General features: G+C 42.2%; 1 protein-coding gene across 3 annotated transcripts; it reads left to right on the forward strand.

Moving 5' to 3' along the window:
• The first annotated feature begins 1,675 nt into the window (after nucleotides 1-1,675).
• LOC112080796 (synuclein-like) lies at nucleotides 1,676-13,453 on the forward strand. 3 transcript variants are annotated; one of them, XM_024146706.2, is made up of 6 exons: nucleotides 1,676-2,073; nucleotides 7,227-7,268; nucleotides 7,420-7,547; nucleotides 8,420-8,473; nucleotides 11,252-11,290; nucleotides 11,854-13,453. In XM_024146706.2, the coding sequence occupies exons 1-5, from the start codon at nucleotides 1,953-1,955 to the stop codon at nucleotides 11,288-11,290; spliced, it is 384 nt and encodes a 127-aa protein (XP_024002474.1). In that variant the 5' UTR covers nucleotides 1,676-1,952; the 3' UTR covers nucleotides 11,854-13,453. The 3 variants fall into 3 exon arrangements, with proteins under 3 accessions (XP_024002474.1, XP_024002475.1, XP_024002476.1); XM_024146707.2 differs by having other exon boundaries at nucleotides 8,420-8,449; XM_024146708.2 differs by lacking the exon at nucleotides 8,420-8,473 and having other exon boundaries at nucleotides 1,685-2,073.
• The last annotated feature ends 4,110 nt before the right edge of the window (nucleotides 13,454-17,563 follow it).

The raw sequence follows: 17,563 nt of genomic DNA on the forward strand, positions 1-17,563 counted from the left end.
TATCTGTTTCGTTCATACATTCACGTCACATGCATCGTACAGAGAATCAGACATTAATCAGCTTCATTAGTAATACCATGCTACCTCAGGATATATCCCCATCCTACTTTCCTTATTGATACAGAGGGGAGGGACACGGTGTCTGGATCTCTATTTCCTTACTGATACAGAGGGGAGKGACACGGTGTCTGGATCTCTATTTCCTTACTGATACAGAGGGGAGTGACACGGTGTCTGGATCTCTATTTCCTTACTGATACAGAGGGGAGTGACACGGTGTCTGGATCTCTATTTCTTGCTGGATAATGTTGAGTGGAGACGAGTGCAGCCGACATCAATAACAAGTTGTGTTTCTCTGATAGAACATCAAGTCATGATGACCATAAACCCTGTTTGAATGTTTCCCTCAACGGCACTACAGCACTCTCCTTATAGAAAGTCCTGAGCTGTATTAAACTGAAGCATATGTACATATACAATGATACTACTGTATATTTATATAGCTGTATCTCTAAAAATACTTTATCTGCACCATGAGTATGGATAGCTTTTACAGGTCAGGCAATCTTAAAAGGGCCCTCTGCCATTCACTTTGATGTAGAGTGGGGGGATGCTGTGTGTATTGAATGGATGTGCTTTAGCAGCCATGTGTAACTAGCTTCACAAGCGCTAATTATAGCTCTGGGCTTCATGATCCATTCCCCCTCCCAGTCCTCTTGCTGCTAATGAGATCCAATACGGTTGAGCGACCACACACATCTCATTAGTTGCCTGTATGGTTTTCTGTATTATTATTATTATTATTACTATGAGAGATCACAGTGGCATCTCAATTTCCAGGGAGAAACCTGCTGATCAATGTACGAGTAAGTGTCGAGTGTGGTGTATAAACAGATGTAGGATCTTAATTTGACATATATTGTCACAGCAAGAATAATCCTGCAGCAACAGTATTTGAATATTTGGTCCATAATGTTGCTTGATCGGTGGTTAGGCTATTAGCTGGCCAAAAATAGGCTACATGAAAAGTGCAATACTGTTAATATAACCATGTGTTAGTGTGGGTTTTCAGTGAATTTATGTCAATCACGAAGCTCATCTACAGGAAAATTCTTAGCAACAAAAGAGTGATCAAATTAAGATCCTACATATGTACCGGCTATGCATTATGCGTAGTGGGATGTACAGTATGTACAATACAGATGTAGGATCTTAATTTGATCACCCTGTTGCAGGAGAACATTCCTACAATGCAGAACATTTTTTACTTGTAGTTTACTAGAGGTTTAAAAAGGCTTCTTAAATTTGGAATTTCCACTTTGAAATGTCAGACTTGATTTTCCCTTACAAAAAAAATTATCAACCCCTACAAAAAGTACCATTAATTATAATCCACATAATAACTACAGTTTTGGTGTTGAATAAAATGGAAAAGGTGTCATTCCAGGGTTGACACACAGATAAATCCATTCTTGAACTAATCCTATTTGTATTTGCCTCTGTGTGCACGATAGCAGAAGAAATGGCGTAGGGAGCATAACTGAGAAATACAGCAGCGTCTTGTGGAATCCATCTCTGCATTTCTGCTCCTCACCCACTTGCTCTCTCTTTTTCTACCTCTTCTCTCCCATCTCTTTCCATCCCTCTCTCCCAGCCTCTCCATCTCTCTCCCCTCCCTCTCTCCCTCTCATTCGCTCAGCTACTCTCCTTGTTGAGGGTGTTCCAATCTGCCTCAACAGTACAGATCAGTCCAGCCCCGCTCTCTCATAAGAGCAGCGCATGCACGTACGCTCGCACACTCACACACCCAACACGCAGAGATACAGACTCACAGGCACGCTCACACACACACAGACGCACACGCAGACAGGCACACCGAGCAGCTTAATCGACCAGCTCCAAGACGCAGCCAGAGCCAGCTAAAAGACACAGCCCCGTAGCAGCAGACCAGCATGGATGCACTGAAGAAAGGATTCTCAATGGCCAAGGAGGGCGTCGTGGCAGCAGCGGAGAAGACCAAGGCAGGGGTGGAGGAGGCAGCTGCCAAAACTAAGGAGGGAGTCATGTATGTGGGTGAGTACAGGAGTGATGGTAAAGGGTGTGGAGGATAGACAGAGGTGGTTAGCTGAAAATAGTACATCACAGTTTTTATGTGGGATAATCTGGTTTACATTTTGATCCTATGACGCTTGCCTGCTGTGCTTGTTTTTTGATGGGTGAGTGCACTAGTCTGTCTGCGAGGTTTGAATAAAATGGGATCGACATCCAGGCAGTGCATGTGCTAAATCTTACTAGTGTTGGAAACATAGATACTGTAGAGAGCGGGAGGGAATTTTGAACAAGAAAAAGAGAAAGATGACGAAGGACCGAAGGAGAGGGGCAAGAGAATGGAGAAAAGCAGAAAAAGGAGGAAGAAAGGTAGAGGAAGATATATATTTATTTGCACATGCCTCAGGCACAAGATGTTCTAATTAAAGAGGAAAAGTCTGGTTGAGCAGTGCTGAGGTACTCTATGCATTATGTAGTGGATAATGGCCAACAAAATATTGTCAATAATATTGATGGTCATATAAATGATATGCAATCTCCTATCTCTCTACATGTGACACACACACATTTTAGAGCAGGGGAGGTGATTGTACTATAATATTGCTCAGTGTTATCAAGCTGAACAGATATGTGTGTTTTCACATATTTAGATGGGTGTGTATGTGCTTGTTAGCTTGTATGTGTGATAGTACAATATGGTGGTACCGGGGTGAGAGGGAGGGGTCTGTGAATCTGCTATGCCACCCACCCGCCTGCCTGTCTGCCTGCTGCAGCAGTGAGATTTATCATGGGCGTCTCGGAGCGTGACTAATGCAGCTCGCCCCATGGTCAGAACCCCCCGTCAGCCCAACCCCACCCAACCCAGCACAGGCCAGTTCAGCAGCCCTGAGCACCACTAACACATACAGAACACTGAGACATCGAGAGAACACTGGCACATTAGAACACTGAATCATACACAGATTCATACAGAACGCTGAAACATGACCCTGTCTCTCACCGCTTTAATGCCATGTGACCCTGTTACAGCGATGACAACCTGGAGAAGAGGAAAGGGAAGAGAGGGAAACGATAAACAAATGAATGGAACATTTGGGAGTCATCTGATTCCTAGTTTCATTTCCGGTAAAAGGAGGGGAGAAGCGAAAGGAAGAGAGAGAAAATGAAAAAGAGATCATGAGAATGAGGTAACGAGAGAATGAATGAATGGGTGGCGCACTCTCAGATTCCAATAATTACAGTTAGTGGGATTCTCATTCATTGGCTGTCAATAAGCAAAGACAGAGGAGGTGGCTGTATCCATCCTTATCCATTAATCAAAAATCATCCCCACCACAGGGGATCCACCCTGTTCTGCTGAAGGACCTGGTGGAGCCATTTGGCCACAGAGGGCAGGGCCCATCACATTTCACTGGTTTATTGATCTTCACAGCGCTGTAAAGAGATCATCTGACCTCTAACATTACTGCTCAGTCATATCTTATCAGCTTCATTTTTGTCTCCTTTTTTGAATCTTTGTCGTTCTCTCCCCTTCGTCTGAAAGCCAATGCAGCGTACCAATCCCCCCATCCCTGTCAAAGTGTGAATCCCTGTATACCCATCCAAATACATCACTGGACTTACTGTGGCTGGGACAGTCAGATCTGCCTTTCTATGATCAAACAACTGTCAGTCTTGAGACAGTGGCTCTCCTTCACTGCCTGTATCTCTTCTCAGTGAGCGATCCTGACAGACAGATAGCACTGATAAGTAGACTGTGGGGTGGTGGTGGGATGAAGGAGGTGGGGGTGGCAGAGATTGGAGTGACGGCTAAAAGAGTGGCAGCATTCTACTCCGGAAAGGCAAGCAGATATACATAGACAGCCATACACCCATAGAGAGAGCCCAGTGCCCTACCAGGGGAGCTAGCTGCGGGGCTAAGAAAAGAGGGAGTGCCCTGAGACAGTGCTGTCGGAGCAGTGGAGCGTGCTGAGCGTACTGACACACAGCAAAGGCCCACCAGGCCTCCATCAAGCACTTTACTGTCTGAGTCATCTACGGTATGAGAGAGAATGGATTAGGATTTTTTTTAAAGAGGAGAACCGTCTCAAATCCCCCCCTGTCCCTGATCTGCTGCCTCTCTATCTACACTGAGTGCTAATCCTTAGAGTGTGTGTGTGCCTGATGCTCCTGGGTGTGTGGCAGACTCACGAGGCCCAGTGCTACAGGATGGTGAGTGTGAGGAGGGGCGGGAGAAAGAGGGAGGTAAAATCACAGATGAGAGGTCAGAGTTACCTTCGTATGTATGTAATCATCCCATTATGTCTGGATTGTGCCGCTCTCCATTCAGCACCACATTCACTTAGCCATTTTGTTCTCTCTCCCTCTGGTCTCACTTCCTTTTCTGTCTCTGACAGAAGTGTCATTTTAAAATAGCAGGATGTCAGGAAATCTAGACTACGACAGTGTAAATTAATCAGAGAGAGATGCAATGGAACCAATCTCAAATGAACAACCTAAACACATAATTGTTGTGCAGTGTGGCGTTCATGTGATGCTAAATATCTCTCTTGTGACAGACTCAACAATTAGCTTKCCAGCGTGCATGTGAAATCTGGTTCTGGGTGCAGAGATTACTACATACAAAATCAAAGATGCTATCACGTTCTTATGAGACAATGAGGTGCTGTATTTCAGTTGTTATCTTTGCTCGTAATCACTCTAACATTGTGTTTTGTGGGTGTGTAGTCATGTRTTATACTATCAGTATCTACCATCTCAGCTGCAGAGGAAGTATTTGTAACCACAGATTGTTCGATTCCTCACAAAACTGACCATGTTACAACGTCGATAGTTGCTTGGCGATATTACCTCCTCTGTATTGATTACAGCATTGACAATACAATAGCCTGGCTCCTGTGTCTGTCTGTGTTTGTCTGTGTTCTACATAGGACAGGAGGACTTTAGCCCATGGCAATTTCTACGTCGCCAGTACTAAATTAGCCCATTGTCGTGAAGGGAATACAATAACAATGACACGCTTGACAAGAGAAATGTGTTTATGTGTGGGGACTGGGAGGGACTTTCAAACACGTCTCCCGGCTCAAAGGGTCAGAAGGGAGAACAGAGTAAGGCTTGTTGTGTTGGTGATTTGAGTGGGAGGGAGGGAGGGAGGGAGGGAGGGAGGGAGGGAGGCAGGGAGAAATCCACTCCAATGCTCCATGCCAGTTGTTTTGAGAACGTTGAGTGGGTTTGGCTGGCCAGCAGGACTCGACCCATACAGTTCTGTGGCTGGTGGAATGACTGACCTTTTCTTTCCTCAAGGAGTCTTTGTGAGGCAGAGATGGGCTGAGCTCCAAAGGGCCCAGAGAGAATGGGAGAGAACAGACAGTACTGGACCAGCTGAGCAGAACCCATTGGTCTTTAAACAGACACCAAGGATCTGGCCCTATAAAATAACCATGAGAGAGGGAGACTGTTTCTGTGCCCAAATCATTAAGTATTGAAGTGTTAGGGAAGCCTGTAGATGTTGATCGGGCTTGTACACTTCTCTACATATTTATTTGGACAGTAAAGGTAAAACTTTTAATTTAGCTCTATACTCATTTTGGATTTGAGATCAAATGTTTCATGAGTCGGCAGTACAGAATGTCACCTTTTATTTGAGGGTATTTTCATACATATTTGTTATTTAGAAATGAAAGCATTTTTATGAATATAGTCCGAGAAAGGCAGTTAACCCACTGTTCCCCGGGCGCCGAAGATGTGAATGTCGATTATGGCAGTCCCCCGCACCTCTCTGATTCAGAGGGGTTGGGTTAAATGTGGAAGACACATTTCAGTTGAAGGCATTCATCTGTACAACTGACTAGGTATCCCCCACTCCACTTCCCCTCCATTTGAAGGTGTTTTAAGTATTTGTACAAATGAACGTATATGTGGATTAATTCCTAGCACGCAATGATTACATCAAGCTTGTGACTCTACAAACTTGTTGGATTCCTTTACAGTTTGTGTATATGAATAATGTTTTGTTAATATGATGAGTAAGAAAATTACAGAGGCATAAATATCATACGCCAGAAAATGCTAACCTCCCCTGTTATTGGTAATGGTGAGAGGTTAGCATGTCTTGGAGGTATGATATAAAATGCTAACCTCCCCTGTTATTGGGTAATGGTGAGAGGTTAGCATGTCTTGGAGGTATGATATAAAATGCTAACCTCCCCTGTTATTTGGTAATGGTGAGAGGTTAGCATGTCTTGGAGGTATGATATAAAATGCTAACCTCCCCTGTTATTGGTAATGGTGAGAGGTTAGCATGTCTGGAGGTATTGATATAAAATGCTAACCTTCCCTGTTATTGGTAATGGTGAGGAAGTTAGCTTGTTTGGAGGTATGATATAAAATGCTAACTCCCCTGTTTTGGTAATGGTGAGAGGTTAGCATATTTCTTGGAGGTATATATAAAATGCTAACCTCCCCTGTTATTGGTAATGGTGAGAGGTTAGCATGTCTTGGAGGTATGATATAAAATGCTAACCTCCCCTGTTATTGGTAATAGTGAGAGGTTAGCTTGTCTTGGAGGTATGATCTTTGTGCCTCTGTGACTTTCCTTCATGATTATCCATAATCATGGTAGCATTCATGGAGAAGTGATCAGAAACATATTCTATTCTTATTTACAATAAAAGTGACTACAAAATGACACAATACATTACTTACCATTMATTTCTATTTTGGTCACAAAATAATCTGAAACACAAACAAAACAAACTGCAAATGCATCCAACAAGTTTGCAGAGTCACAAGCTTGACGTAGTCATTGGGTGCTAGGAATATGGGACCAAATACTAAACTTTGTGTATTGTATGAACATAACCTAAAATAAAAGGTGACATTCTGTACTCTTGCCTCATATGAAACATTTGATCTCAAATCCAAAATGCTGGAGTATAGAGCCAAATTAAACGTTTTAGCTTCACTGTCCAAATAAATCGGGAGTGGAGTGTATAGTATATTGTACAACACTTGGTGTCCTTACTGAGCTATTCCATGTTACCAAATGATTTTGGTTGCATTGATAGTGGAAGGGGTGAGTTACCCCCATCCAATGTTAAACGCTTTGAGTTTGAGAAACGCTATTTAAACATAAATCATCTACCTCCTTTTGAGAAGGTTGTTTCTCTCTTCTACAGGGAACAAGACAAAGGACGGGATGGTAGCAGGTGTGAACACAGGTAAGCGCAACACTACCCACAGAAAATACACTGCATTACATTTCTAACTATACAGGGATCAGACTCACACAGGTTTTTTCACGTACCAAATTCTGAGGAGAAACATTGGTCCAAGGACAGAGTATGACAACTCCCTGTCCCCTTTTCCCAGTGGCCCAGAGAACGACTGACCAGGCCAATATTGTCGGGGACGCAACGGTCGCCGGGGCCAATGAGCTGTCTCAGCAAACAGTGGAGGGGTTGGAGAATGTGGCGGTGAACTCCGGATTGGTGAACCAGGTGTGTCACATCCTGCCTTTTCATATTGTGAAGATGACAAACTCCTCTCCTCTACAGGGAACTGTGGGCTGGTCGGTTGGAGGTGGTTGAATTAAAGCCATATACAGTTATAACTAGGGTTGCAAAGCTATCGGTAATTAACAGGTCATGTATGGTAACTTTGGTAATTTATACTTGAATAACGTATACAGAATGCATTAGTTTATAGTATTCCTTTTTATGTTCTATACATATGAGTCCATATTGTCCATGAGTTTCAAGTGGATAGACCATAGGGTTCAAGAGAAAATAGCCTAATGAATGAAAGAAGCATATAATCAACAATGGCACTCTTCTAACTATTGTCTTTTTTCACAACTCTCACCAGTTTGACCCCACAGCCTGGTTTCATAGACTAGACATAACAAAGTAAATATAAATCCGGGGACATCCAAATTAGTATGATATGTTACGTTTGGTAGGGTTTTATAAGACAGATGGTTACTTACAAAATGCTCTGAAGTACCCAAAAAGGCCACTAGATGTCATCTGATAAAATGTCATATTCCTTGAACGTTCCCAAAATTCTGGTAGTTTACTGGTAAACTTCAAAAGTTTCCAGTATTATACCCTCCCCTTTGCAACCCTAGTTATAACAGAGTTGAGATCAGCCTTGGGATTCCAGGAGAGGAGTGTTCAACACTTCTATCAGCAATCTTATCCTGGTCAAAAACACTGATTGTTCGAAGTTGACTTGTGTGCAAATTTCTTGTCAGTTATAAGGAATGCTGAGTTAAAGGATCAAAGCCTACTTGGACATTTCTGGTCTGTGAGTGTTGTTGGTAACTTGTATTGTTTCTTCTCTTTCCACCCATAACTGGGGTGTCTGGCAGGAACAGGGACAGGAAGAAGCTGTAACTGAGGTGGCTGGTTCTGGTTTGGAAGGGGTGTGTGGTGGAGAGTTTAGTAGCACAAACAAATGAATGAATGCTCTGCATGATGCTTGCTGCCTTTATTGCCTTATGATTGAAGCACCATGACTTCATATGCAGTAATTAGCAGTCAAGGTAGATGCTGGCTGGTAGGCTACAGTGGTGTTTGGGTGCTGGTTGGCTTGAAGGAGGACAGATGGATGTGCGACTGCTCAGCTCCAAATGAGTAAATATTTCCTCAAGCTGTGAGTGTATGTTCACACTGGGTAGAATTCCAACCCACGTGAAACGTGGGGATATGGAACGTAATTTCCTTTTCATGCACTTTTCTCTCTATGCGTTTTCTGACCTTGAATTTAAGCATGAGAATAGCATGCTATTCAAACGCTATTAGTTTGGGGTGGAGATGGAATAAATGCAGTGTGTCTACAGCTACACCCTATTCTGACCTTGACTGAATTTTTACGCGCAAGGAAACCATGAATAAGGTCTAGCGAACCTGCCGGGTCCATGCGGAAAAAGTATCTCCTTTTTTTCCGATAGAAATAACACCATTCTACATGCACTATAATTTACAACTTGATAAGAGGTGAATGAGTAATGCGTTTGGATAAGGGAATTATACATACAAATGACACTTGTCATATGGCAGAAAACTGAAGGATATCAACTTTCCCACAGTAAAGTTTAAGAAACGCTCTGCCATTATGCAGAATTTGTATGGCCTTCTACCTTGCAGAGATGGGCACTCTCAAATGTCATTTATTTTTTATTTTTTATTACTATGTCTTAATTATCATGTTAAATATTAACCACTATCAGTATCGACCATCTGCAGGCCTAATAACCACATATTCAACTGCCAATTTACTGTTAGTTCCCTTCAGTTGGTATAGCCTACATTATCAGTCCATTTAATTACATTGTTTCGTTTACCTTCATTTGTACACTTCTTCCTACATTACCATGGGTTGAAAAACTAAATGTGGACATTTTCAGAATGAATCAAACTACTGTTTTCTTTCTTTCGTGCTTAAAGGCTCTTCAAACCTGTATGATTCAAAAATAATTTCCTAAACCTAAATAATCTACAAAATTAGTATTGTTTTATCTACCAATTGGTGCTGAAACTAAGACGAATATGCATATATTTAGATGGCTTTCTAGCAATGATCTCTAATATCCGGAACCCTTTCTCTCTATATATTCTAGTGAGTGTCGAAAAAATTCTAACTTAAAAAGGTACATCATATCATGGCTTAAGATAAATGTACTGAAAACTCTACTGAATGAAAACTCAATGAGAAGATCTGTTGGCCAGCAAGTGGGTTTTTAGCGATTGAATGAAATGTATTCAGAGCGCGCAAGGTTTGCCACACCTGCAGAGTCTGAATATCAAACACAAGAGAAGTGTGTAGGAAAAGAGTACATTTCCTAAATCTGAATCAGCCCCATTGAGAAAAAATTTGCAAAAACAAGCCCCAAATCATAAAATGAATTCTAAAGAATACAGACCATTGAAAAAATGCTATGAATATAAATGAATTTAAAAGGTASAGTATAGATCCCTTTCAAATATGAAATTGATGAAGGTTCATTTAAAAGCTGCCCTCCAGTATGTTGTGGTCATTTGTAGTGCAGTAAAGATGGCGGTGTCCCCGCTACATTAACATGCTTCTCCTGCCTCTGACCCAGCAGGTTGGGCTCTATGGCTGCAGGACAGATGGAGTGTACTCTGGGACAACATCTTTGTTTGTTAGCAGCATATTGATAGCATTACTTAATTCCACTCAATTGAAATATGTTCTTTGTTCTTGTTTGTGGGTGTCGGTGAACATGCAGGCATGCGTGAGTGTACGTGTGCCGGTGTGCGTGTGTGCACATGTGTGTGTCCTTTCTTCTCTCAGGCTCTTTGTAATATAAAGCAAGATCCATCTGTAATTAAATCCACAGCCCTAACAATCTCTCCATCGCTCCTCACCGCAGCAGGCAATCAACCCCCTTCCTTTTTCAATCTCCTATCGCTCCATCTCTCTCCCGGCTCTATTATATGTTCATTTTCAAAGGCACTAAAAAGCCTTTTGTAGGAGAGTACAGTAGAGGCAAGATCAAAGTAAACAACCGTAGACATACTATGATATGGCACAAATCATCCTCATCACATTTTCAGTCACTGTTATAGAATGTGGTAAGGACATGATTGCGGCAACTTCTTGCTAGAATGATTACCCACCAATTCTAATCATAAGAATAATTATATTGGTGATTGAGCTCATAATTATTCCCACAGCAATAACATCATATTAACATTTCTATAACCAAATCAGGGAATATTGCTACTTCCATGAATAATCACAATCAAACTCCAGACTATTCACCAAACTAATATSCTAATTCCATGCCGGGAGTCAGAATGATAATTTCTACCCTAATACAGAGATGATTGCGATGGTAATTGTTGGGCATGAATCAACTGAGGAAACTATCAAAGATCTTTTCTCCTGAGTGCCTGAGCCCCTGATATCTCAATGCATTGTCTGCCACTGAAGCCATAACTACCGTACTAAAGAGGTGCCTGTGCATGTCGATTAACCAGAACCGTGGTTTGAAAACACTAACATCTCTCTTTCTCTCCAGCTTAACCCTCCTCCAAATCCATTACTCACATGCTCAGCTGGAGATTACATCAGAGGAAGTTGTCATCGCCATCCTCCTCTGTAGCAGCATGGGCGGCTGGAGAAGTAGTAGTAGTAGAGATGATGCTAATCCGCTTTCTTTGTTTGTGCCACACAGAGTGACTTCTCACAGGGAGCTGAGCAGGCCGGACAGTAGGTGAGTGTGTGTTTGTACTTGTATAGAGGGGTGGGTTCTGTGTGTGTGCGTTGACATATTTATGTGCAAATGTTTACGTATAGTCAGGGGGCAAGGTGGTATATCCTCTTGAAATAGCGATATGTTAATTTGATGTGCTTGAGGGAGTCCTAAAATTGCTGTGACATTTGATGCTGTGTCCAAATAACAGCAGGCGATCTACTGATATGTAAAGGTAAAGCGTTTAACTTTAAGGGCCATGGCAAAAAGCCTCAGCGCACAGAGTCATAATGGACATACAGTGACAGGTATGGGGCTAGATGTGAGCTAGGGGATTTTTYACACCTGGGTATCAGTCAACCATATCCTAATGCAGGAACTACATGTTCTCATAAATTGAAAGCACACCTTTTAATACATGGGGACCGAAAATTAGGGTGGCACCAAAGCTGCCAGATAATCCACTACTCTGCCAAAACGCACATGTTGGCTAGTCCATTTTGATGAATACATCTGCAGCAGAAATCTGTTACTTCTGCTTCTCTCACTCACAATATTTAAAATGTTCTCTCTCTCTCTCTCAGGAGTGTTGGTCCTGACCTCAGTGATCAGCAGCGGCCTCCCTCGTCTTCTGTTTTAGAAGAGCTGCTGCTTGTCCTGCGTCTCCCATCGTCACCTCATAGGGTCCTGGGGAACCTTACTGCCCCCAGCGTCTCCTCTCTGATGCTTTCTTTGTGTGACTCGATGGAAACAAAAAATTTGAAAAGATCCTCCCCAGCCAAAACAACCCTCACCATAAACACTCTACACATTCCTACCCTAATGCCTTTACCGTCCATATACCTCATCCCCGACATTTACCCACCTTACCACTGTGACCATCCTCACCCACCATCCTCTGTGCCCACTCAAGATCACCTTACCACACATACAGTACACACACGCATATACACCACAACGTTGAGAAAGAACAATATATTTTTTTCTCCCCATGAGGTTCGGCAATGTGAGACTTACTGGTAGTGTTCACGCTGTCATCTAACACAACACCTGTACTTATACTGTAGATGTACTTATGATGTACTTATATCAGTGTATGCTTTAGTCAGGTCTGTTGATTAATATGTGTTTGAAGTCTGTGTATATTTAACCCCTTGTGTCTTAATGCCTGACATCCCCTTATTATGACAGATCAGGGGTCAGAGTGAAAGTGGAGTTATGGGTTAACAGTATCATATTGTCTGTTTACTCCCCATATTCACGTGACCTATCACGTTACCCAGTCTCACACCTTCAATGGGGCTGCAGTACATACAGGGAACTATGTATCTCAAAAAGATACTGTCTGGTGTTTCCAGCTGTCTTTCCCCTCAAACCTGGGTCTGCAATTAAAGAGTTATCAAAGAGAGAAAGGTTACATCAGGAGTTTGCAATGGCCTTTATAATTTGTTTGACTAGTTGCAATGAAAGGCAATAAATAAGATCTGTTGAGGTGTTTTTGCATGTGATCAGATTAAAGTGTAAAGGGCCCAACAGATTCAGTATATAGGCCTACCTCAGAAGTGGATGCAAGTAGTCGACAGGTGAAATACCTTGACATCAGTGGAGGCTGGTGGGAGGCGCTATAGGAGGATGGGCTCATTGTAACGGCTGGAATGGAATATATGGAACGGAGTCAAACGTGGTTTCAGGTCATTCCATTTATTCCATTCCAGCCATTACAATGAGCCCATCCTCCTATAGCGCCTCCCACCAGCCTCCACTGCTTGACATCCCATACATCTGGTCTCAGAGGAAACAAATCTCTCCACCCATTCGTCATGCTTTTACTGTTCAGTCATACAAGCCACACCTCCTGTCACTCAACAATGTGCCCTGGCCCCTCCCCTGTGTCTGCTCTCCTGGCTAAAACAGGTCTTTTAAACCATTACAGTGTTTACCCTTTGACGCCATCTGAAACGAGACTGCATGTTGCCTTACTAACAACCAGACACACACTCAGACACACATTCATTGGTACTAAAAACAACCTCACAAATTAAAATGCACATATCACACATTTATMCAAGAATTAGAGGTGACACTGACACACATTCACACAGAAATGCAAATATATGTTGGTATCAAAGCAGACTCTTTTATAAACAGTACAACTGAACTGAAATAAATTGTTTAAATCCAAAATACTTTATTTCTGTTTTTTTATTATCTTTGACTATGGGATAATAATTTCCTGAGACAATACCAAATTGGGGCAAACGTACCTAGACTGCTCATTTAATTATTTACACTTTTTCTCATGCCTGATATTCTTGGCTCCTCCTTTATTATTCTCAGCCCCCCCCCCCCCCCCACACACACACACATCTGTGCAGTGGAGCATAATTACTGCCTCTATAAATAATACCATACAGTGTAAACTGGATGACCATTCTGCTATTCTATTGACTTGCTGGCTGCTGTACTGATCTGCAGAGAGACCAACAGCAAAGGAGCAGTGGCAGCAATAGAAAGAACATCGTCACACGCTCTCCCAACTGCCACCTGGTGTTGAGTGGTGAAAGCAGAGCGCTTGGCTTTTGTTAATAACAGCCACAGAGCTATTACTTATTTAAGCCACATGTCCTGCACTTCCATTTGCATCAGAGTGATTCCCCAAGGATAGGAGAAGAAGCAAACACACATTCACCACTCAAAGCATGAACACATACCTCGAACACGTGTCATACAGTACATACACATGCACATACGGATGGATGAATGGACACACTCGTGCACACACAAGGAGGCACGGACACACACGATGCACTCACATTCAAACATACACTATACAGTTTATTAGATATAACACCCCGTTCATAAAAATGTCCTACAGTGAATTATGTGGCCGTGACTTGCTATATAAAGCAGGCATCGAGGCATTCAGTTACTGTTTGATAGAACGTTAGAATGGGCAAAACAAGTGACCTAAGTGACTTTGAGCATGGTGTGATCGTTGGTGCCAGGCACGCTGGATCCAGCATCTCAGAAACGGCCGCCCTCCTGGGCTTTTCATGCACGATAGTTTACCAAGAATGTTGCAAGAAGCGGCTCCAGTGGTCACCCGATCACCAACACTGGACAATTGAGTGGAAAAACATTGCCTGGTACGACAAATCCCAGTCCATGGACCCATCCTGCCTGTTGTCAATGGTACAGGCTGGTGGCGGTGGTGTACTGGTGTGGGGAAGGTTTTCCTGGCAAACGTTAGGTCCCTTGATACAAATTGAGCAACGAACGTTTCCGACACCTTGTAGAATGCATGCCCCAAAGAAGTCAGGCTGTTCTGTAGGCAAAGGGGGGTCTAACCCAGTACTAGGTGGGTGTACCTAATAAACAGGCCACAGAGTATGTACATCTCTCACAGCCAGAGATTGTAGAGTGTGTTCACTTGGTCGATAACATTTGCACATAATTTACATGTTCCAACATGACACTGGCAGGAAATCAGGGTTTACTGGGCTCCAAGGAAATTAAACTGGAGAGGCATTTTAATGCGCTTTCATCATACTGGCTTTATATTGCAAAGTGTTCATATTCTTAGGGACCTTTCGGGAATTCACGTAATGTGGTACATGGAGGAATTTCGGGGAGGGTCATGCTTTTTCGATTTCAGTCTGGGGGAAGGTTTAGTATTTTTTTTATTTAGTCCAGGGGAGGGTCATGTCTAAATCGTTGAAATGTCTATATTTCTCTGTGTTTTAGAATTAGTTGTTGACTATATTTCGATGTGTGTACGATGCCGCCCGTCATCTCTGATAACAAGTCCCTTTGATATTTTAAATATAAATGATTTACAAATATATTAAGAGGTTCCCAGTAATATTGACCACATGGAAAATGTTTTACATTTCATTTTAAATATGAATAAATACTTGATAAAATGCCAACGTGAATTCTAAGAAGATTTTAACCCACTTAACCCCAACATTTCTCCATGTTTTCACCACCATTGTAAAGGCCTAGTTATTGATTATTATTTATTTAAAGTGATTAGTGATTCATTTGAAGGCAAAAAAAAACTGTCCCTCATTTTAAGGTTACGTGAACTTAACTCTCGTTTTAACCTTTTACTACACTGGGCTAAATCAGGGTCACAGAGTGATTCTTGGTAGTCTTGGGGGGAAAAAGTATACATCTCACATGCTTATGGGTTTAAAAAAATAAGACCTGTACCATGTCAGATAGAGTTGAAATGTATTCAATTTTGAGTTAACGTCCCAATATTACACTTTATATACATCACAGAAGACTGAAATATAACATAACTGTTTGACATAGAAACACCAGATTTGTCGTTAATTATATATATTTTTTATTATTTATGACATTTTCAAAAATTACACTGAACAAAAATATAAACGCAACATGTAAAGTGCTGGTTTCATGAACTGAAATAAAGATTCCCMAAATTTTCCAAAAATATTATTATATTTTTTCTCTACAATTTTGTGCACACATTTGTTTACATCCCTGTTAGTGAGCATTTTATCCTTTGTCAAGATAATCCATTCACCCGACAGGTTTGGCATATCAATAAGTTGATTAAACAGCATGATCATTGCACAGGTGCACCTTGTGCTGGGGGACAATAAAAGGCCACTAAAATGTGCAGTTGTCACAACGCCAGTTGGGGGAGCATGCAATTGGTATTCTGATTACAGGAATGTCCACCAGAGCTGTTGCCAGATAATTCAATGCTAATTTCTCTMCCATAAGCCGCCTCCAACGTCATTGTTGAGAATTTGGAAATACGTCCAACTGGCCTCACAACCGCAGACTACCTGTAACCACACCAGCCCAGGACCTCCACATCCGGCTTCTTCACCTGCGGGATTGTCAGTGGGGAAAGGGGGTGCAGAGGTGTATTTGTGTCTGTAATGAAGCCCGTTTGTGGGGAAAAACTAATTCTGATTGGCTGGTCCAGGCTCCCCAGTGGGTGGGCCTTCCCAGGGCCACCCAAGGCTGCGCCCCTGCCTAGTCGTGAAATCCATAGATTAGGGCCTAACAAATTAAATTAAATTAACCGATTTCCTTATATGAACTGTAACTCAGCAAAATCAATGAATGTTGCATGATATTTTTGTTCCAAATTGGTCTACACTGACAAGTTCTGGCCTGGTTTAGATCTTATCTGTCGGAAAGATATCAGTTTGTCTCTGTGAATGGTTTGTCCTCTGACAAATCAACTGTACATTTCGGTGTTCCTCAAGGTTCCGTTTTAGGACCACTWTTGTTTTCACTATATATTTTACCTCTTGGAGATGTCATTCGAAAACATAAAGTTAACTTTCTTCTGCTATGCGGATGACACACAGCTGTACATTTCAATGAAACATGGTGAAGCCCCAAAATTGCCCTCGCTAGAAGCCTGTGTTTCAGACATAAGGAAGTGGATGGCTGAAAACGTTCTACTTTTAAACTCGGACAAAACAGAGATGCTTGTTCTAGGTCCCAAGAAACAAAGAGATCTTCTGTTGAATCTGACAATTAATCTTGATGGTTGTAAAGTCGTCTCAAATAAAACTGTGAAGGACCTCGGGCGTTACTCTGGACCCTGATCTCTCTTTTGACGAACATATCAAGACTGTTTCAAGGACAGCTTTTTTCCATCTACGTAACATTGCAAAAATCAGAAATTTTCTGTCCAAAAATGATGCAGAAAAATTAATCCATGCTTTTGTTACTTCTAGGTTAGACTACTGCAATGCTCTACTTTCCGGCTACCCGGATAAWGCACTAAATAAACTTCAGTTAGTGCTAAATACGGCTGCTAGAATCCTGACTAAAACCAAAAAATTTGATCATATTACTCCAGTGCTAGCCTCCCTACACTGGCTTCCTGTTAAGGCAAGGGCTGATTTCAAGGTTTTACTGTTAACCTACAAAGCGTTACATGGGCTTGCTCCTACCTATCTTTCCGAGTTGGTCCTGCCATACCTACCTACACGTACGCTACAATCACAAGACGCAGGCCTCCTAATTGTCCCTAGAATTTCTAAGCAAACAGCTGGAGGCAGGGCTTTCTCCTACAGATGTCCATTTTTATGGAATGGTCTGCCTACCCATGTGAGAGACACAGACTCGGTCTCAACCTTTAAGTCTTTACTGAAGACTTATCTCTTCCCGTGGGTCATATGATTGAGTGTAGTCTGGGCCAGGAGTGTGAAGGTGAACGGAAAGGCTCTGGTGCAACGAACCGCTCTTGCTGTCTCTGCCTGGCCGTTCCCCTCTCTCCACTGGGATTCTCTGCCT

Source organism: Salvelinus sp. IW2-2015, unplaced genomic scaffold, assembly GCF_002910315.2.
Source record: "Salvelinus sp. IW2-2015 unplaced genomic scaffold, ASM291031v2 Un_scaffold16510, whole genome shotgun sequence".
Lineage (NCBI taxonomy): Eukaryota > Metazoa > Chordata > Actinopteri > Salmoniformes > Salmonidae > Salvelinus > Salvelinus sp. IW2-2015.

What these genes read in the sequence shown, in the direction of transcription:
- LOC112080796 (XM_024146706.2), top strand. Translation starts at nt 1,953, where the DNA reads ATGGATGCACTGAAGAAAGGATTCTCAATGGCCAAGGAGGGCGTCGTG. An exon ending in GGAGGGAGTCATGTATGTGG is followed by an intron (nt 2,074 to 7,226) that starts GTGAGTACAGGA and finishes TCTCTTCTACAG; the next exon opens with GGAACAAGACAAAGGACGGG. An exon ending in CTGGTTCTGGTTTGGAAGGG is followed by an intron (nt 8,474 to 11,251) that starts GTGTGTGGTGGA and finishes TGTGCCACACAG; the next exon opens with AGTGACTTCTCACAGGGAGC.